This window comes from Lineus longissimus, chromosome 17, assembly GCF_910592395.1.
Source record: "Lineus longissimus chromosome 17, tnLinLong1.2, whole genome shotgun sequence".
NCBI classification, from domain to species: Eukaryota; Metazoa; Nemertea; class Pilidiophora; order Heteronemertea; family Lineidae; genus Lineus; species Lineus longissimus.
In genome coordinates, this window is record NC_088324.1 from 2,838,651 (window position 1) to 2,860,687 (window position 22,037).

Here is a 22,037-nt window from a genome sequence, read left to right on the forward strand (position 1 = left end):
GGTAGAGCAGCGCTTGAACGGGAGGAGACAGGAAGCAAGAGCCGTCTGAAGGATGAAAAATCTGTTGGAAAGAAATCAGTCCGGGCCAAAGGGACATTTGCAACAATAGATGGAGCCCAGAGTAATGAGAAGCATGATAATTCAAAAACGAAGCCAAGTGGCAGTACGGTAATGATGGCCTCTAAACCTCTAAATCCCGCAAGCGCAGTTCCTCGTAGGCCTTGCCTATGCTGCAACAGTGACGAGCATTGCTTAGATCTTTGCGATAAATTTATGAGTCAGCCGATGGATTACAGGATGAAGACGTTAGGGGACCACGGAGCCTGTTTTGGATGTCTGAAGTGCGGAGGACACAGAAGCAGGGACTACAGGTCTAAGTTGACCTGCCGGAAGTGCGAGAAGAGACACCCTACCGCGCTACGCAGGGAAGAAACGCCTCAGGCTGGCAGTTCTTTCTTTATGGGAAACCAGACCCGGGAGTGCACGTTGGCAATCATACCAGTAGTGGCAAGATCGAGAGCAAGTGGTATAGCCGTGGAAACCTACGCGTTTCTAGACCCGGGAAGCAGCGTCACATTTTGTTCTGAGAATCTTGCGAGACAGCTTCAAGCCACAGGGAAAAGTGCAAGGTTGACCTTGGACACCATGGGAGATCGCCACAACTTTACAACCACCATACTCAAAGATTGCCTTGAAGTAGAGGATCTCCAAGGACTCAATGTGCCTGTAGACATTCCATGCGCCTATACCAAAGACAAAATGCCGGTAGGAGGAGTACACGTGCCCACCCAAAAGGACATCGAAAGATGGCCGCATCTTCAAGCTGTGACACTGCCATCGATAAACAGCGAAGTGGGCCTTCTTATTGGAAATGGGGTAGCTGATGCATACACTCCGACTGAAGTTCTAACGGGTCCCAGAGGTAGCCCACATGCTACCAAGACAGCATTGGGGTGGGTCGTGTGGAACATGGTTCGTGAAGGAACGCAAGGAGAAGAGGCCCACTCTGTGAATCGTGCCCAGGTTGTGGCACTTGAAGGATTGGAAGGCAACGAAAGACTAGAACGCCTTGTTCGTGCAAGCATGGACATGGACTTTCCAGAAAGAGGGATTGACTTGAAGAAGCAGCCTTCTGTGGAAGATAAGATGTTTATTGAAAAGGTTGAGGAATCGGTCTCGCTTGTCAATGGTCATTATCAAATTGAATTGCCTTTCCGTAACGATAACCCAATACTTCCGGTTAACAGAAAACAAGCCGAAAAGGCTACAGTCTTTGAGAGGAAAGCTACTAGGGAACAAGCGGTTCTACAATGACTACGGTAGTTTCATGGCTAAGATCATAGATAAAGGATATGCAGAGGAGAGCGAATGGCCAAAACAAGACATTCCCAAGGGAGTTGGTAATGATGATCCTGAGGTACGAAAAGGAGCTGAAGATGTTGTGAATGCAGCGGTAGATCTGGAATATCGACCTACAGGACTTGAAGGGCTGTTTGACAGAGTTTCAAGGATGGGAAAGGAGTAGTGCGTTATGCTGAAGTCAAGACTAGGTACTCTTCTCTCAGACGACCAATAGCCAAGCTGTGCCTGCTGTTGGAAGCGGTTTAGATTTATATGTACGGCAGTGAAAGACACTCTGCAAGGTGAACTAGTTGTCAGTAGCGTTCTTATAGTAGACATTCTTGCGCATAGTAAGAGGATCATGTGCAGTTGTTTTGATTTGCGTCCGCAATCGCTATTAGGACTGTTGATTTAAATTGATTTGTCGCTTATGTAACAGAGGAAAAACAAGGTCCAACCGGGGATTGAACCCGGGACCTTCCGCTTATAAGGCCATCACTCTACCGACTGGGCTAAAGGGAATCTCCCTCTAGCCTGGGCTAGTAGGAATGATGCCACCACTACATACTCCCCCTGTTCGGGAAAGTTGTGTCCTCACAACCGGGTTCTTCCGTGATACAAAGGGTTAATTCATTATCCAAAGACACACCAGCATCTAAACAAATTATTAGTACCCTTTTACCACGTTGGGCGCCAAATGTAACAGAGGAAAAACAAGGTCCAACCGGGGATTGAACCCGGGACCTTCCGCTTATAAGGCCATCACTCTACCGACTGGGCTAAAGGGAATCTCCCTCTAGCCTGGGCTAGTAGGAATGATGCCACCACTACACTTATATGAGTAATTGCTTCGATTCAAGGACTATCTCCGCAATTAGGGGGCCGGGATGTTCGCGCGCTCGCGCAAAGATGACGTCACGTCTTACCCGCGTTCATTGAAGATTCTTCTTTTTGCCACGGCTCAGAACGGCACGTGCGTGTGGAAGATTTCTGCCACCTTACCGGAGAAATATTCGTCTTTTAGTAGTAATTGAAGTAACGCAACTTTAGATAAGAAGAGATAAATGTACCAACAATGAAAGCACACAGTATCGGTGAGTTGTATTTGGTAGAATAATGTATAGATGACACGTTTTACGTCGAGAGAATATTTGCTTCGTAAATAGGTCAAGATTGTTTACGCCAATGATGTCTAGATGGCAGAACCGTCGGTGTTGGTCAATTTAAGGATCTATATGGTTGTATTGATGGTACATATGTTGTTTTGCAGTATAATCGTTCAACCCACGTTCAAATCACGTTCAAACCACGTTCAACCTACGTTCACGCATTCCAATCAATATACTACGTTCGACTAAGACGACATTCACAGAGAGGCAGAAAGAGAAACTATTCCACTATTGGAAATGGTTCAAGGTCAAGATGCTAGGCCTATGTGATGATAGTATAATGTTCGTCTATGTGTGTGAGTTGTTATGTTATCTTGGAAGCTTCCTTCGTTGTAATTGATAGGTACACTTGCAAGTAGGGCAGAAGATATGTTCAATGTCCTTATTTAGAAAAGAGAACGCATAATACGACTTTTTGCTTCGGAGTTAATTTATTTAGTTAGAATCTCTCACTTCCGACGGTACAATAGTATATACTGTGGAGACGCTATTTAGCCGGTTTAGGTCCATGTTCGCCACAGGCCTAAGTAGACTCATCAGCATATTCATATGGGGCTCTTTTGGGGATTCCTCCACGTTTTTAATAGTGTCTTATCAAACGGAAATGTTTGACAAAAGACCATCATTCTGCTGACGGTCATTGTGTTTGAAATGAACATCGTATGCATGAAATTAACAAAAAGCACGTTTGATAACTGCACAGTCAAAGCTTTCAATGGAAGGACTGGCCATGAATTGCAGTTGCCCCATTTGGTACCCCATATGAATATGCTAATGATTTAACTTAGGCCTTTTTCGATCTGACCGAAACCGGCTTAATAGAGTCTTCACAGTACTATGTTTTTTCGCACACATTGGTACAATCAAAGTGCAGGGGGTGCATTACAGTTGGTCGTGCATGACGAATAAAAATATGCCATACATTTTACATGTATTTCCTTGGCGGTTGGAAGAAATTTAGAAATGATGCAGTTGCAGTGATGCACATTGGCTGCTGCAAGAAATACACACACTGTTATGTTACTCATTGTGGTTTAAATGATAACTAAGAGTACATCACTTTCAATAGTTTATTTCTCGATTTCCGATATTACATAATTGTTTGCCTCCTCATGCAATGTGCGTGGTCCTCGGTCTCATGGCTGACCAAATTTAAACCGGGTTACGGGGTTCTTAAAGGTTTTACCTTAAAACATTCATGATACAACAACACTTATAGAAAAACTGTGTTCCAAACACAAGTATAGTACATGTCCATAAAGGCATCACGCTTGAAATTAATTAATAAAAATTACTATTTCATAGTAACTTTTTACTTACTACTCTAGTAGTTCCTATAGCACGGACTGTGAAAATAGTGGCTCTAATTATCGACATTTAGTTATTCTTAACAGTTTAATGATTATTTTTCACCAATAAATGGTTAGTCTCACTACTATGTGTACTAATCTCACAGTTCGTACATAGGAACTACCAGATTAGTTGTTTCACTAATAATTTTTAAGAATTTGAGTGGCCAATGAAAAACATACTGAACTTCCAGCAGAATTGTCCCCGTAGCCTCCGCCCATTGACGCGCCTTGTCTGAAAGCTTAGTAATGTCAATACATTGAGGGTAAAGATGATGAAAAACCTGCTTCATGGCTGTTTATTTTTGTTAATGGTGAAGGTAATAAAATGACAGCCATAAGATATTTATGACATAAATATGGGAAAATCAGGACATTTTTCAATGAAATTAATCTCATATTAAACTAAACAGCAAGGGGAATTTATATTGATTGATTGATCGATTGATGTTGGATGAAGACATATTTATATACGTCGATACATGTTTAAGCACCCCATAACAAATTCGACATGTAAGCATAACTGAATTCACATTTGCTGTCATAAATCTGATGTCACTATGAGCACCACTGTACGACCCCACTAACGAAGTGGGCCAACCAGACGATATACTCTTTTCTTCAATTTACCTACCCCACTACCGAACCCATAAGTATTGTATCTGAGCCCAATGTTCAGGAAAATGGGCTGGGGTATGGTCAAAATAGTAATGTCCTAGTTGAATAGATTATATAGTCGGTGTCCGTGCACTGAGATGTAAACTCGATGACGTAATCGGTATGTCCGGGCAAAAGTGCGACAACAGCTCCCCCATTCTCTCAAGTGTTAGAGCACAAGACGGGACACCGGGATTTTAGCTTTCACAGTTTGAACAGGGACAATAATACAGGGTTATCCAATCGAATTGTCTAGCCAAATGATAAATTGTTAAGTTGGCCTGTGGGTAAGGGGCAGGATCTGAACAAAGGAATGGATTAAACTAATGAACGTTACTAAAAAAGGTTAATTGTTGAATCATTCATCATCATCATCATCTACATCCGTTTCAAACATCAACTCATTATCATCATCATCCTGTATCAGTTCGTCATTTATTGGAGGCGGGATCACTGCGCCCTCATTTCCGTCAAGAAGAAGCCCGCTCAGCCACCATCTACTGTCGATCACTCGTTCGGCCAATCTTTCCCAACCAAGACTGATCATACGGACTTCTTCCTGAAGGGAAATTGGATCACAGTGTCCTTCCTCAAGAGCATGCCCAATTTCCCATGCTGGAGAAGGGAGGAGGGAGTCCTGTCTATTCGCTCGTGAGATTTCTTGACGGGACAGGTGTTGCTGACGGGCCGGGTATTGATTGGTCTACGATGAGGGGGAAGTTGGTTTTCCATTTCTGGACAGAAAAAAAACAACTGAAAATATACTGAAAACAGGCAGAAAGAAAATGAAACATTGTTTTTGGTGATTGACTATAAAATCGCATCAGATGAGTGGTTCTCTTAAGCGAGGCGCATACAGAGTAATGCGGGTGAGACGTTTCTGGGTATCTCATTTCTGCATTTTGGTGCAGCCGTATTCTGACACAAAATAAAAAAATCCTTTGTGTGCTTACTTACGCCTCACCTCCTGGTATGACGTGATCGCTTCGGCTGTCTAAAGCAAAGTGACGTTGCTTTTTCTCCGGTGCGTTCTTAAAGCTGAACTGCATGCACAAAACCAGAGCACCCTATGCGGCAATAGTAAGCAATTCAAACGACCGAAAGGTCCTTCTGAATACGGCCTTAAACATGATAGACCTCCAATGCTTCGATGCGCTTGATTTCACAAACCTGCAAGCCGTGGGATGATGCGGACCTTAGGCAGAGAATTCTGGAAGAAAAAAATAAAAGGGTCCTCTCATCGGGCCTCGATCTCGAGACCTCTGGTTTTATTTGCCAACACTCTTATCCTCAATGCCACTGGGCTGCTTGAAATGCATGCCGTTTTATATGCCTTTATAGAATGTGCAAACATTTGTGTGTAATCTTTGTTCAACATCTTTGAGCGGCTTCCAGTGGGCAACTGCAGGAGGAAATTCATTTTTTCTTTGCTGTGGATGATTATGTATGCGGAGTCCACGTTTTCTCTTGGAAATGTTCACTTTTGTCTTGGTATCTTCTTCTATTACATGTACTTGAGAAAATTTCTGGTTCATCATTCAAAAATAAAGCATAATCGCAAATCATATATAAGATATATTTGCTGGCAGCAGTTCACAAGAAAGCCTCCCTAGCTCAGACGGTTAGAGCGTTCGTATTCTGAGCCCGAGTTCCCGGGTTCGAATCACTAGAGACGATTTTGATTTTTTTCTCTTCCATAATTCTCCGAGACTGTCCGCATTGGGTGAGGTCAGAACTCCGTGTATGTTATGTGTTACGTGTTAGTGTTACAGATCTGTTAACATCCCTGTTAACCTGAACCACCAAACATGCAGTTCTGGCTAACAGCCTGTTAACATTATGTTAACAGGCTGTTAGCAGCCTGTTAACATGGTGTTAGCAGTGTTCACTCGGCAGCAGTTTTATCATGAGTGGCACCACTTATTCCGCTAATCACATGGCGAATACGAGCAAGCTTATCAACTAAATACTGCAAATTCAAGGAATCCCAGCCTTTTCCATTTCTACCACAGAAGTACGCATTTCCAGCGTGATCTGGCCTCTGAATCCTAATAATCACACCATCGATGTATAGCAGAACTCGGCGAATATCCCCATTGATATCAATTAAATCACGACAGAGTTCATCGAATTCAGCAGGCTGGGGAAAAAACACATGCTGAGGCGCTATGTCCATGAAAAATCTGGCTACAAGATGAAGATTTGCGATAACTGTTGGCTTTGCCTTGCCCACAGCATACCCAACCTGTCTGTAATATCCACCAGATGCGATATACATGAGAAAAGTTTCCATCATTTCCTTTGAGGTGGTAAGAAGGGCTCTGCCTTGATTTCTCCAGGCATGTAATTCGTCCACTAACCCATTAAGCTGCTCTTCTGTGAGTCGTATGTGCCTCTCTGTAGGTTCTGTGCTACTAGCAGGTGTGCGAACAAAGTTTTCAGCTCTCTGAACAGCAACAACTTGCAAATCTGGCTCGAAAATCATCTTTCAGGATTTAACAAACCAATCAAAGATGGCTGTTAACACTAACACTAACAGGCAGTATTCTGACCTCCAGAACGTTTAACAGATCCTTAACCACCTAGTGGTTAAAGTTTCTAAAATCTACCACAATTAGAATACATTACTGACAAGATGTTTGACAGTGAGAATAGTTATTTCGAACAAATTTAGTGAAAACCCCTAGCTGATTTGTCTGGAAACAAAATAGTTATTCAAAAAACAAGCTTAACAGATTTCAGTTTGCTATGATTAAGTTAACATGTCCTGTTACAGATCTGTTAGGTGTAACACCGCATGTTACAGGAGCTGTTAGAATGTATGATTTTTAACAGATCTGTAACACTAACAGCAGTGTCACACCGGTGTTTATCTCGAGGTCAGAATTGGTGGTTAGTGTTACAGATCTGTGACAGATCTGTAACACTAACACGTAACACATAACATACACGGAGTTCTGACCTCAGCCATTGTCCTGTGGCTTGCTGGTTTGTGAAATCAAGCGTATCGAAGCATTGGAGGTCTATCATGTGTCAGGTCGTATTCAGAAGGACCTTTCGATCGTTTGAATTTCTTACTAGCGAGTTTCCGCATCGCTTACGATTACGATTACGATTACGATTTGTGTTTGACGTCATCGATTTTTGGTGCTACGTCATCCCCAGCGAAATCGTCGATGGTACTTTCGTCTCGTTCTCACGAGGATTCCGGCTGATCTTCGTAAGTCGAAAAACGATTACGTGGATTAGCGAAAAGCCTATTTTCCACGCTACATATCAAATTCAAGGTGAAATATTCATTGAAGAACACTTTAGAACATATCTGTCAAACGTAGGAACTGCATTTAATTTGATCAACGGCGATTTTGATCATGTTTTAGCGCCGAGAAAAGTGCACCCAGAGCATGAGAGCTGAGTATAGTGCCTATACTACAGTACACCAAGTCGTTGGTGTGAATGCGGAAACAAAATTTCTGGTTCATGCCGGTGTAAAAGTAAAAAGTGTCCCCCCTGGAAAAAGTGTCCGGCCCTATTGTATTCTGCAATATGGTTCTATAGAGACCCTGACCAACAATAGCTCAGAGATTGAAGCGCATAATAGAATCCTTTGTTCCCGGACATTTTATCCTAGGACATTTTAAACTTCTACACCGGTTTTGAGAGTATTACGATTACGACTTTGAAATCGTAATCGTAATCGTAATCGTAAGTGATGCGGAAACTCACTACTATTGCCGCATGGGATTCTCTAGTTTTGTGCATGCAGTTAACAACTTTAAGAATTAACTACAGGTACCTGGGTCAAAATTATTCAAACAAAAATCTCGAAAATGTCACCGACTTAAAACAGCTCACAATGATATTTTACTCCACTTGAGGGTAAACGCTTTCTGCAAATTCCTGACAAAAAACTGAGGTACCTTGTTCATTATAGCCATGCTGCCAAATTCTGCGTCGTATTCTCTCATCGTGTGCGCATCGATAACGCCTTTCTGCCATTTCCTCGTATTCATCTACCCATCTAGAGAAAGTTCGTGAGTGGATACGAAAACGGTTCGCAAATAAACGCATGTAGACCGGGCATGGTCGATGCCGATCGCATGGTGCAGCCTGAATGTGTCAACGAAGCCCAGCTGCTGATTTAAGCTGTAACCATACAGATGCCTCCTTTCTTATCCTGCCTGCTCATCCGCCGCCCCATCGTCATCATTGTCCATCGAAATCACCACAAAAATCCAAAATGCAAAGCAAAAAGTTAATCCAAAGTAACCTCGCCTTGACAAATCTGACCTCAAACCACAACCTAGACACTCGCGGTCTAAGCCTACTACACCACAACGTCCAACTTGTATTACATTTGTTGATGTCACTTAGGCCCTTCTATGACTTGAGCTCTCCCCATCAAAATAGGCCTACTTCGGACTTTGTCATTATTTTGCCATGTTCGGTAGTGGGACAGATAAATTTGAAGAATAGAGTATTTGGTTTTACACACATGACTTTTCTGTAAGTGTCGATTTGAGGACTGTTTATTGTAATTATGAGATAAACGTAGAGAAAATGCCTTAATATCTGATTTTCAGATGAAACTATACATTTTTATCAGATATTTCATTTTCTGTACGAAACAACCAAAACACAGAGTGCCATTTTTTTCGTGAAATGGACCACTATTATATCCTAGATGAAATCTGCACAGCTAAATAATTTACCTACATCAAGAATTAATTAAAGACTAGTCTTTATCAATTATTGCCTACATGTAACATTCACGCACCACTTATGTTTATATATTCTGTTTTTAATAGCCGCATTTATCTATTTCATTAATTTCTTTGTTTTGCCGCAGCCTACTTTCTATCCTATTCCTGCGGTTGTGCCCTCACTTCATCCGGCTCGACACGCCCGAAGTCAGCAAAATTAATGGTAATCTGCTGATTCTGTAGACCAAGCTTACTGGAAAGAATACAAATTGTCAAATGAAATACAATGTATATTAAAAACACCCAAAAACAAGAGGCCCAAAGGCCTGGCGCTCAGGTGGATGACGTAATAACATAGGACTGAGGGTGTAAAGTAGTAAATATCGGCTTTATACTACTGTTTTAAGGTCAAGAGAACACGTCATACCACTAATATTTCCAATACAGAGCTGCCAGCTGGAAGAAATATGGCTGAACTAATCATCCATGGTATGTAAATGTTACGAGAGGCAACGGAAAATATCCCAAGTTCAGCATGTTGTATGGGAAGCTTTACAGACGAGAAGTGTCAGAGAGAATGTGACTTCTCCGGTGCCATTATTAGGAACGCGAGAAATTTGCATGAAACTTGGAAGATAGCGAAGAAGAATTACATGAACGACGTGAATGCCATGTATGAAACACGCGGTATCCTCGTGCCGTTCAATTATTTACATGTATTGCTCAGTGTATTTCCATAAGCATCTTCCACCGGGACGATGTTGATCAAGGAATTCCCGGGGTATCAAGACCCTGCCATCTGACGGTGGCCAGCGGTACCAGGCTATGATTTTCAGCTATGTTTTGTGGCGAAACAACTGATCAAATAGCGGTATCAAAATAAGGTATGATCGAATTTCAATCCTTGGCGCAGAAACACACTGTTGGGCAAAATGGTTGTCACCGCTATAGAAAATTCTGAGTTTTAGGTTTATATCCATATTTCTCCACAATCATGGTCAGGTTTTTTTCATTCTTAGATTGAAATTGACGTGAGTGACCTAATTCAATTTCGTCAAAGGGTATGGCAGTCGTGTGATGTAATAAGACACTATAAAAGGAGTGTTTCTGCTGACCATGTCCTTTCGGTCCTATGCCTATTCCACAGCCGACTAGGTGTTCGTGCATTCTCCTGGTTAACCAACGCAATCCTATTCGATTTTCTTGACCAGCCAATGCAGAACTTGTCATGCCCGCCCATACAGCCAAATTCAGCGATTTGAGGCCATTGGAAGGTGGCGCAGCGGGCAAGGTCCTGGCGTCATCGCCGAAGTGATGGGACTTTTGAAAAGGACGGTGCAAAGGTGGATTTCGAAGTGGCGACAGGACGGTAATGTTAACGTTGGGAGATCTACTGGTCGTCCTCGCATCTCTAATGAAAGAGACGACCGTCATCTCTTGCGTCGTTGCCGTGCAGATCGTAAGAAAACGACAACACAGCTGCGCAATGACTGGCACAACCTGGATAATGCTGACGAACGGTAAACCGAAGGCTGATTGCTGCCGGGTATCATGCAAGAAGGCAGGTAGTCTGTCCAAAATTGACAGATGCGGCAAAACGTCGATGGCTTCTGTGGGCGAGAGCGCATGCTGACGTGCCGGACGAAATGTGGCGCCACATCGTCTTTGGTGACGAGTCCCGTTTCTTGCTGTTCCGTGTTGATGGCAGGGTCAGAGTTCGTCGATTACCAGGCGAGCAGCTTCGGGAAGACTATGTATGTCTGCGTGTTCCATTTGGAGGTGGTTCAGTCCATATCTGGGGCGCCATTCATTGTCATGGAAAAACTGCAGTCCGCGTCCTAGAGCAAAATGTAAACGGTCTCCTCTACTTGGAGATCCTCCGTGATCACGTGCTGCCAGAAGCAAGGGCCCACTTCGGCAACAACTGGACACAAGCAGACGACAACGCCAGACCCCACAGAGCAGCAATAGTGAACAATTTCTTGCACGAACAAGACGTCAACCGTCTGGACTGGCCTCCTTACAGCCCGGATATGAACCCCATAGAGCACCTGTGGGACCATATCCGCAGAGAACTCGAAAATTTGGACCCTCAACCTCAGAACCTTGCCGACCTTGGTGATGCAATTGTCCGTATTTGGGGCGAAATCCCCCCAACGAAGGATACAAAGCCTCGTTACAAGCATGTCCCGACGAATTGCAGCGCTCATTGCAGCCTGTGGGGGCAATACGCGATATTAGGTATGCAAGCAGTGAGAACGTACCCAATTGTGCAATTCCTATCAATTTGGACAATCAAATCAAAATCAAAGATGTATATGGAATCATATCTGCCATCGCAGGGGTGACAACCATTTTGCCCAACAGTGTATTACAATACGAGACAATCGGAAGCAAGGGAAAGAACAATTTCATAATAATTTCCTTTATTGGTATTGCTGTAAGCGGCGAGTTCCATGAGGTTTGTTTTATGCCGTTTCACATGCATACCTCTGTGTATTTTCATACGGGACATCATTCTGGAACCCAGACTGTATGTTCAGTTCGCGGACAAGGTTGAATCTAGCTACCATTTACAGTGCATTCCATTATGTACGTGCATACGCCACGTCCACCTTGGACGAGAGTGTGCCGGATAATTTTCTGGGGAGAAGAATCCCTACTAATATAGAAGTCTCCAGCTCAAAGCCGGAGACTAATCAATAGAAATGACAAGTTTGGGACTAACACCACTGTCTTATTTTAAAATAAGGAAGAGATTACAGGAGTCAACAAAATTAACTTATTGAGAGAAATTGACCTCTCCTGCAGGTGATTATAATTTACAAAGGGTCGTTTTTCATGACATTGTGCTATACTGTGTATCCCTAGTCAGTCGATCGGGAACAATCTATTTTTTTTAATCCAGCGATGACGTCAGTTTTGGAGATTCCCCACGTTGTCCAATGAGCGCTTTTTAAAGTGTGCCACTTGGCATGGCATGCATTAGCATGCAATGTATTTTATGGGCGATGCCAATTGCCGAACAGAATGCCGTAGCTCCGTCAATTTTGAATAAATTTTTATGAGAGTAACATCATTGTGTTGCTTGGAATGTCTACTTTTTTCTCATGTAAGAATCGTAGTACTAAAAACTAAAATGCAAACAGAATCATGCCGATTCACTGCACATACTGTGGGAATTTTCCACTTCAAAATACATCGCGAACAGAGCGTGTACTTCTAATATAGTTTTCACAGAATTGAGGCCAAACTTTCAAGAACTAATTGCTGAAAGTAGTCCCTAAATACCTCATGACTACCCACTGATAGAAACTAGTGATAATATCGCCTACTTAACTTCTTTTTAGCAGAAAATTGGTTACCGTGTTGCAAAATCAATCTTCTATCTTTAGACTGGTCACAGTGGGTATGCTGAAATATAGCCTGGTGCCTTGGCCAATTCCATGCGCAGAATACAACTGCGCAACCATACGTCATAGCCCGGGCTTTTGAATCGTCAAAAATTCAGTTAAATGTGCCTGTAGCGCCAACTGGCGGTGAAAACTAAACTAATTCCATTACAAGTCAAAATTAAAAATTATCAAAAAATATTCGGCTAGATGTGAAAACAATATTTCCTCTGTGGACCGAGGTATAAAGGAATGAAGTTTAAACTTCCCGATGACCTCATTTGCTTACTGTAGGTTGGATCGCGCTGATTTTTGGTTTCTGAGGGTTACGCCTAATTTAGCAGCGTCAACAAAGTGCCGAGGCCTTGCGGTTACAAAATGCCCAAAAGTGACACGGATGGAAGGAAGGACAGACACCATTACCTTAGTAACATTACCAGCTTCACTGACTTTGTCAGCTGAGCTAAAAACTAATGCACATTTTTGTAAGCCCATCTTTACAAACAATGACAATAATGAAATCGAAAATCAGTGGCGGAAATTCGGGAAGGGGGGCAAAGCCCCTATCTGAGAGCACTGATGATGTGATCTTGGAAACAAGGGGATCAGGAAGGCCCCTCTGCAGCGGCAAAATGAAATTAAAATTTTAAGTGCCACTAACGTTTTCTGGGCATCTGAATGCTAGAATTTGTAATTTGCTTTTTTGAAATAGGCGCCCTAAAAAATCATTTGCTCACTGACGAAAAGGTGTGCCATCTATTCAGATCTACTGCGGATCAAAATAAGGGAAAAGCATCTTACGTAACATGTACTTGACCGCGAAGTATTTCGCCGATATCTGGAGAAGACGATTGATCCACTCTGTCTTGATGATGAAGATATTTAATTTCTTTGATCTCAGCTTGTACTATATGCGCAGCAGCCGCTGCGTTCGGCAGCTGTGTCGTGTACATAGTGGTACCTTCAAGAGGCGCAGTCGCGAAAAGAATGGCATTCGTGTGCGCGTCCACCACTTCAAAACAGAAAAATTGAAACAAATTTCACGTGCAAGAAAGACAGTAATAGACAATTGTAATGGTGTATTTTATTATTCAGTACGTTTTTTACGTTCACCTGTCGCATCAAAGATGTACATGTGTAATAACATCTTGGTGTGGAAGTCTTTTTTGCAACGGATATCTCATTATTTCCGTTCATGCTTTGTTTGTCTTATTGTGCACCAAGTGTACTTTTGAGTACATTATGAACTAAAGAGAGAGAAAGAGGTTCAAATTAGATCATAATGTAGATCAATTCGAATACCAGATCTGAATTCGACACCGTTTATACCTTAACAATTACACACTTTTATAAATTACAAAGGTTGTTTTTGAGCTTTTGAAAAACCGTTCGTAGTTACTGGTGGTCCTGCAGGAAAGCTATATTTTGTGCCTATTTGCACAATGGGAAATTTTCAATTTCAGCGACAAGGTGCTTAAGGATCCATCCCTTGGATTGTGATTGTAACAAAACTATCTGGGCAATTTTTCTGTAACTCGCATGGATAACACCATGGTCAAAAACATTAATTATGGTTTAAACAATAAATTGAAATTATTATTTTTTTGTCTTGCTTCAAACCCAAAAACGAAGGGTAAATAGTGGAAACCTTGCATTTTTAGACATTCCACAAGAATTGCCATGATAAACTACTCAAGATAGTGAAAAAATTATTTAACATTTCAATAAGAAACAGTCTCAAAAAGAATTATTAAAACTTTATATTCTTAAATTTTTGGCCAAAAATGCTGACCTTATTATTGAGTAAAATCACTCTGCTGCTACAACTGATCTGCTGATTAGCAAGGTTTAGGATTCAATTTCACTGAAAAGGTACCTGAGAGCTTCTGTTGGACTGTACCACTTCGGGACAATCAAAGAGAACAGGTGGTCATTATGAAACAGATTGAGGGAAACAAGTCATTTAATTTCATTTCAGTTCATTCATAAACTTCACTGCTTGCACCCCTCAAGAAGAAGTGGTGGAGCCCATAAACTTGGTAATCTTGTCGATATCATTCATAATAAGGGATTAACAACTGACAAGTGGCTTATGTCATGATTGGTTTGGCTGAATAAATCCAGACAGAATTTTGAGGCAAAACTGCCAAATCAATTATGTTTTCAGTACATTTTTGGGCTCTTTCCCAATGGAAATTTTAAATATTTTCTTCACTATCTTGAGGAGTTTGTCATGGCGATTCTTATGGAATGTCTAAAATGCAACGCTCCTACAATTTACCCTTCGTTTTTGGGTTTAAAGCAAGATAAAAGAAATTAGTTAAGTCAATTTCAATTCATTGTGTCCATAATTATGTTTTGAGCCATGTTGTCATCCATGCGAGTTTTAGTAAATATAGCCCTGGTAGTTTTTACTATAATCAGAATCCAAGAGATAGATCATTAAGCCGTCAGCCCCCTTTTATTCTTTTAACGAACGCCAAAGGTCGATACAGGTTTTTCGCCAGCACAAATATGCACCCCTGAGAGGTTTTTCAGCCGGGTTGAGGTTCTGAAAAAAACTTTAAGTTTTCTCTTCCCTGAAAACTTCCACGGAGTGCATATTTGTGTTGGAAAGTTGTCTTTCGTTTCGCATGGCGAATTAGGTGAACACATCACATATACAGGTGTCTCAAAAACGATAATACCCACTTTGAATCATCGATTATATGTAAACTACTACATCTTATTTTAAGTGTAGTATGTCATTAGAAATCGCTGGATTTACTCTTTTAAATTATACCCTGAACATGTATTGATTTTCACGGGTGAGCAGTAACAATGAAATGATTGCCAGCAGTTTAATTCAAAACTGTGACAAACCAACAAGATTATGGTCAGACGATGCCACCTGTGTATTGATTGGGAGGAGGGTCATGTGGAAGGACCATTGCCATAATTTCACACTGTGAAACATTCGAATCGATGAGTAATCTTCATCAGTCTTTTTGTTTGTGATTTCACTTTCCAACAGTTACGAAGAACAAAACACGCGTCACAGCAAGGTCCGGGTATCATTCAAAAATGCATTGTTACTGACTCACCCGTGAAAAAAACTAATGAATCAGTTTTTTTTTAAAATTTGCCCCACGGCCTACAGGAAGTCCGACAGTGAGCATGGTGAGTGCAGTGTATTACCAATGATTTTATCATCTCTAGATATCAATCTTGACACTTTTAAGAATCGCTGAATTCATGCCTCACAGCTTGCCAAACCAGTAAATTTTTTTAATCACAGTGCGTGTTTGCTATAGGTATATTTACCAATGGGTCCAGGAGTGGGCTTGTTAAGTGGCGATCCGTTATAACCGTAGCCAACGATTTTCCTTTTATCGTTTACCAACACTGCGCCAACCTGCAATAAAAATGATCATCTATAAATTAATCGCTTTTTTACACGAAATTCATAACTGAGTTTCCCTTACCACGACCGTGCCGATCTACCGTCCGTTGTGGGACTATCTACATAGGATTGTCCGTCGGTTAGTCTCGTCGATATGTGAAATGAGGATACTTTCGGATTGACGTACACCGCCGGTTAATTAGTCAGCATGTCCATTACGATAGCATTTATGCAGAATATTGTCAATAGTGAGTTTCACCACTGTCAAAACGTATCGCGTATCCGTATGGAATTACTTTACTTTCGGCTGTCTATGGTCCCTTCCGGATATTCATGGTAGAATTTATGCCTTGCCTCCAGGAATAACTACACAAAGAAAGATTCTATTCAATAAAATTGACCAATAGGCTGTGTTGCAATCTGTTTGCACTGGTACTCACGATGAAGGCCTGAGTTCACACAGCCCCACATTGTCAATTTCATTGTGGACCATTCAAGAATTACCGCCGTAAAATGGCATGGATTATACAGGGTGTACCAGAAAAAAAGCATCTTGCTATCATTCGACAAAAACACTGTGGGCCGATTTCACAAATGGTGTTTAAGACTTAGACGCGTTTAACTTCGTATATCAATCAATCAATCATTTTAGATTTAGGGTGCCTATATCCACTGCCAGTGATCAGAGACACCGTAGCTCCAATTCGGTACGGTACATTTCACAACATTTTCGTACTCTTGAAGGCAGGGACACTATCGATGGCGCGAAGTTTTTGTGGTAAGTTGTTCCACACTCGTGGTGCAGCACACTGAAAGGCCCCTTTCTCTCAGCAACAACTCCCCTGATGAACGCAGAGATCTGGATGACACACACCTAGTGAGGAGCTCCACAAGGTATCCTGGCGCAAGACCATGCAAACATTTGAAAGTCAGTAGGAGGATTTTAAATTCTATCCGTCTCGCGACTGGCAACCGGTAGAGTTCACGCAGAATGCACGGTGGAAGTGCATTTAAAGTGAAGTCACACGCGTCTAAGTCTACTTTGATGAAATCGGCCCTGGAAGTTTATGTGGTTTGTAGGACGGAATTTTTCGGCCGTCCCTGTATATGAATATTCGGTGCATTATCTGCGGATATTGGTCTGAGCTGATTGGTGAAATTAACACACTGAAGTGTGATTCACAACTTTTGTGGCATGCGATATAAAATGACGACACGGCACTTTGTCATGAAGTTGTCAATTTCTCTCTGGTCGAGTCTTCGTGGCCATCCTAGGCCTATAAAAATGAGGTCGATGGCCATTTCCATCTCAGTTTGTCCGTCAAAGATCGATCAGCAAGAACCCCTACGAAAACGGCGAAGGAGCTACTCGGTTCGTGAGAAAATTGCTTATCTGCGGGATCTAGAGGCAGCTCTCCTCAATGGCACAGTCGACAGGATGAGCGAGTTTGCGCATCACTACAAGATCCCAGTGTCGACCCTGAAGAAGTGGGACCTTCAAGACCTGGAGCGAAAGGCAGGTGAAGGTCGCGGCGACGACAGAACCTCTAAAGAGCGACAAGTTGGTCTTTGGCCCGAGGTAGAGGACGACTTGTATCAATGGTTACAGCAGCAACGGGAGATGAGGCTACCAGTCGCAGTCCAAGACATTCAAGAACGAGCCCTGACCATTTTTGAAGACTGGTGGAATGCGTTACCACACGAGCTGAGACAAGCCATTATCCAGGCCAGACCGACACTCCACCAATTCAACGCATCCGCTGGCTGGGTAGAGGGATTCATGACAAGAAAGAAGATAGCCCTCCGAAAGGCGAATACAAACACCACCACTCACCCAGCTGATGCCGCCCATCAGGTCCAGGTATTTCGCGACAATGTGATGCAAACTATCCAGCATTTGGAGATTGCCATGAGGTTGCTGCTAAACATGGACCAGACGTTCGCACTATTTGAGTATCGACCAATGTATACTGTCAATGACAAGGGAGCGAAGTCAGTGGATGTACGTACATCGAGATCAAACACAAAACTGGCCTGCACCGTTAGTCTGACCATCAGTGCGACGGGATGGAAGGCACCGGCACACGTCACCTTTCCAAGAAGAGGGTTCGTACGACAGCTCGATCACCTGCAGGAGGATGACGACTTGCCAGCAAATCTCATTGTGACGTCCTCTGCTACCGGTTGGATGAGACGGGAGACAGCCCGTCATTGGTCAGACCAAGTATTGGAGCCATACGTCACCCCAGAGAACGATGAGCGATTCCTTCTGATAGTAGATAGATATCGTGTGCACCGCACAGAGGAATTCGGCCAGCGAATTACGGAACTGGGAGGGATACTCGATTTTATTCCAGCCGGCTGCACATCCTTGGCCCAACCCCTCGATCTGACTGTTATGAAGTCGTTCAAAAGCAACATGAAAAAGAAGTGGAAGGCCTGGAAACAAGAAAACACGGACGATGCAGGACGCTGTGAACGCATTGGGTTACGTAACGTGGTCAACATCATCAGTCAAGCCTGGGAATCTGTACCTGTACAAGTGGTAGAAAACGGATTTGAAACGGCTTTCAGAGCAGCAGCGGTAGACGCAGGACCAATTCAAGAGCTGGACGATGAGGAGGACGAACCAGGACTCGAATTCTTAAACATCCAGGGGGATGAAATAGAAATAGAATAAATAGTCTTTTACTTGGTGGTAAAAAATCTGGGATGATCTTTTGAACTACCCTGTATAACGCTCTTTCATTTCAACGAAATCAGTCTGTAGGCCTATCGCTCATCAAACCGATCAGTTTCAAAATGATCACAGTCGGTGACTCGGATCACTGCTCTCAGTTGTACCATTCGGACAATCGGTTAAACAACTTCACTATTCCCCACCTTTCAGAGAACCAGCCAGTCGTATTGAAAGGCCTTCAACTTGGCCAGTGCATACGTAATGAATTGGTATTTAATGAAGGGACCATAGACAGCCGAAAGTAAAGAATAAACATATGACGCATACGTGTAAGTGAAATGTAGGTCGAACATAAAAATGAGGCTCAGCATCGATAATTCATCAGAAGAACATCTGTGAACATCTGAAGAGATACGCGTCAGTGATGACGCCTCTAATTTCTCAAAAACTTCACAAACGAAAGCATCATCACATAATCTTCAATATTTCTCAAACCATGATATAGCGATGGAGAGATGATGTCAGTCTCATTGTAGCTGCAAATGCTAGTTAAATTGTTCATTGTCATACATACTGTTTCCCGCATGGAATACAGTTTTGGTGTTTTCCGTATATTTCTGCGGTACCACTGAGTCTTCTACACTACACAAACTGATGACGTCGTACGCAAAACCGAGAGGGATACGTTGTACGGGCAGCAAATTTGACTGTGCAGACGGCTATCAAATATGGTTCAGGCTATGTGAAAGTTATGCGTTTCTCCGCCCCCTTTTCTCTAAATTTTAGCAAGGAGGGAGCCGGCCATATGTATCGATTCACAGTTTCATTGTGCCATGATGGACTGCTTCACTCTAAAGTGTGTGAACGCTGGCCTACCATCTGCTGCGAGAAGTGAAGGCAGAACACATAAGGCAGTCCAAACGCGTTAATCTATACGGGGAGGGGGAGGTGGGAGGCGGTTAATCGGTGGGAGTATATGCATACATTATGAACTGAGGTCTATACAGGGTGTTTCAAAAAAAAGAAACCGAGATTATTTTCCTGGACATGGCTAAATATTTTGGAAATTGGCAACCACCATTTATTATCTATTGATGTCCTCTTTTTATGACACCATGAAATCCAATTTACTGTCACAGATGACTGAGAACGAAGCAGTTCAATCAACCATGTCAGAACTGGTCTTGCACCAGATTTACCGCAGCGGAACTCCGACAAAAAAGAAAGACCAGTTTGTCCTTTGCCAAAACATTTATTCAATGATTAAACATCTGGGCATGGTGCTGATTCATGTTTCAGCCTAACTCCAGTGTCCTTCGAAATGCCCCTCATTCCTTTCAACATAAACTTCAGCTCTGGTTCTCATTACTCTCAATGCATTCCTGATGACGTCTCTCTGTCCTCTTAAGGTCTCAACTGCTGCGACGATTCTGGCACGTAGGTCATAAATGTATTGTGGGGGCGACTTATTAACTTGGTTATCAAGTTGTCCAAACAAAAAAGTAGGGGCGAGGTCACGGGACGTTGTGGTGGCCATTCAATCTCCCGGTTGATCGCACCAAATGCATATGCTACTTGCTGGAGACATCCAGTCCTCAACCACTCTTTTACCATAAACACACGCTGCTCAGTTGGAAGTTGCATTTTGCTAGTGTGAGAAAATGAGCAACCCTTTTAACAAAAGATTGCATAATCTGGAGGCCCAACAAAAGCCCTCCATTGGATAGACAAGATTTATGACCAAAACGTCTATCTGGTGGAAGACCAGTTCTGCATTGGTTGATTGAACTGTTCCATGTTCAGTCATCTGTGACAGTAAATTGAATGTATTGGTTCCATGAGAAAGAGGATATCATTGGGTAATAAATTGTGGTTGCCAATTTCCAAAATATTAGCCATGTCCAGGAAATTAACAAATTAATCTCGGTTACCTTTACATCTATCTTTACTTACTTTTTCTGTCAGTTTCGATTTATTGGCTACTATTGCCGCAATGGACATATAGAATTGTTCATCGTCGGTCGCTCTTCTGAAATTTGTGAATGTTTATCGATATATATACAGTGAACTAACTTTATTGAATGAATTGACATCGATCCAGGCAGGAGTTGTTGGTTATCTCACCAAAACCGTTCGGGTCGAGCTAAAATGCAGACGAACACCAAGGCAGAGCCGTGGTTTTTGCCAGGATTTCAGCTCCACCCGAGCGGTTTTGGTGAGATAACTAATACCGACATTTAGGTATCAATGTCTATTCTAAGATATCTCAAATTAAAAAAAACACGAAAAATGTGGTTTGAAAATGCTTTTTGACAGCCTCCACATCTTGCACCAACCCAAGCGGTTATGGTTGTCTAACCGTAACCGTCGAATTCAAAACGAGACTTTATTTATGCAGATTGGAGTTACACTGTAAAGTGCGGTTCGTTCGAAATCCAGGTATTTCAGAATCTATATGAACAATTCCAATTGATAAAAAAATGCAGGGTGTGATGCTGGTAAAGATCAGAAAAGTGATAAGTCATCAAGTAGCATCCCTTGTGTTTTAACCACCCTTAAAAAATGTGATAGATATACATGTAACATACCAGTTAATCAAAATAAATGTATTCCGAATCCTTGGAATTCAGTTGAGGTTCTCATCATTAATTCGTATTGGGAAAAAAAGGACATTAGATGATAAAAATCCTGTGTATCGTTCTGTGTATCCATGGGAACCAGGAAAAACATGGAAGGTTCTATTACATAGGAGTTATGACAAGAGCACGGAGAATTCGTTGCTAAAAGAAGACTCACCTCTCAGTCTCTGCCATGGTCCCAGCAGAATGGCGGAAGAATCACAACCGATCCAGATGTAACAGAGGACCAACTCGAGATGTGACCAGGGTCAGGAGAAGGTACAAAAAATAACAGCAAAAGGAAACAAAAACGGGTGTGGGCCTAGATATATTTGCCTCGTGAACTTAGTCCATTCACGACACTGGAATCGTTCATATGGCTATGGATTACACACAGCGGCGATATAACTATGGACTATAGTGTACGGTTTTTTTGTAAGGATCGATTATTTATCCTGCCTGAGATCTGCTTGGGCACGGATATTAAACTGGGTCACATAGATAGAGTGCTTTCTAAGCAACGTAAATTGTTAGCACTCTTGCCTAATATCAGCCTACATGCTCAGGCCCGGGAGTTCAGAAACTTGAGATTATAACGGAGTACGTAGTGATTGATCTACAGGTGGGTGATATAGCTTCAAAATGAGCTGCAGTCAGAGCATAAAAAATATTTTTACACCGGTTCAACACGTAAATCTAAGTCTAAATGAAATATCCAACGGTGATGGAAGAGAGAACTTGATCTA

The 22,037-nt window shown here is 42.3% G+C and overlaps 1 protein-coding gene across 1 annotated transcript; it reads right to left on the reverse strand.

Annotated features, from left to right (window-relative positions):
• Window positions 1-7,608: 7,608 nt before the first annotated feature.
• On the reverse strand, window positions 7,609-21,694 carry LOC135501430 (deoxycytidylate deaminase-like). The gene is made up of 5 exons (XM_064793546.1): window positions 21,470-21,694; window positions 20,627-20,702; window positions 15,915-16,005; window positions 13,413-13,623; window positions 7,609-9,472 (listed from the first exon to the last, which is right to left on the reverse strand). Exons 1-5 carry the CDS (start codon window positions 21,484-21,486, stop codon window positions 9,379-9,381), a joined length of 489 nt encoding a protein of 162 aa, XP_064649616.1. The 5' UTR covers window positions 21,487-21,694; the 3' UTR covers window positions 7,609-9,378.
• Between the last annotated feature and the right edge of the window lie 343 nt (window positions 21,695-22,037).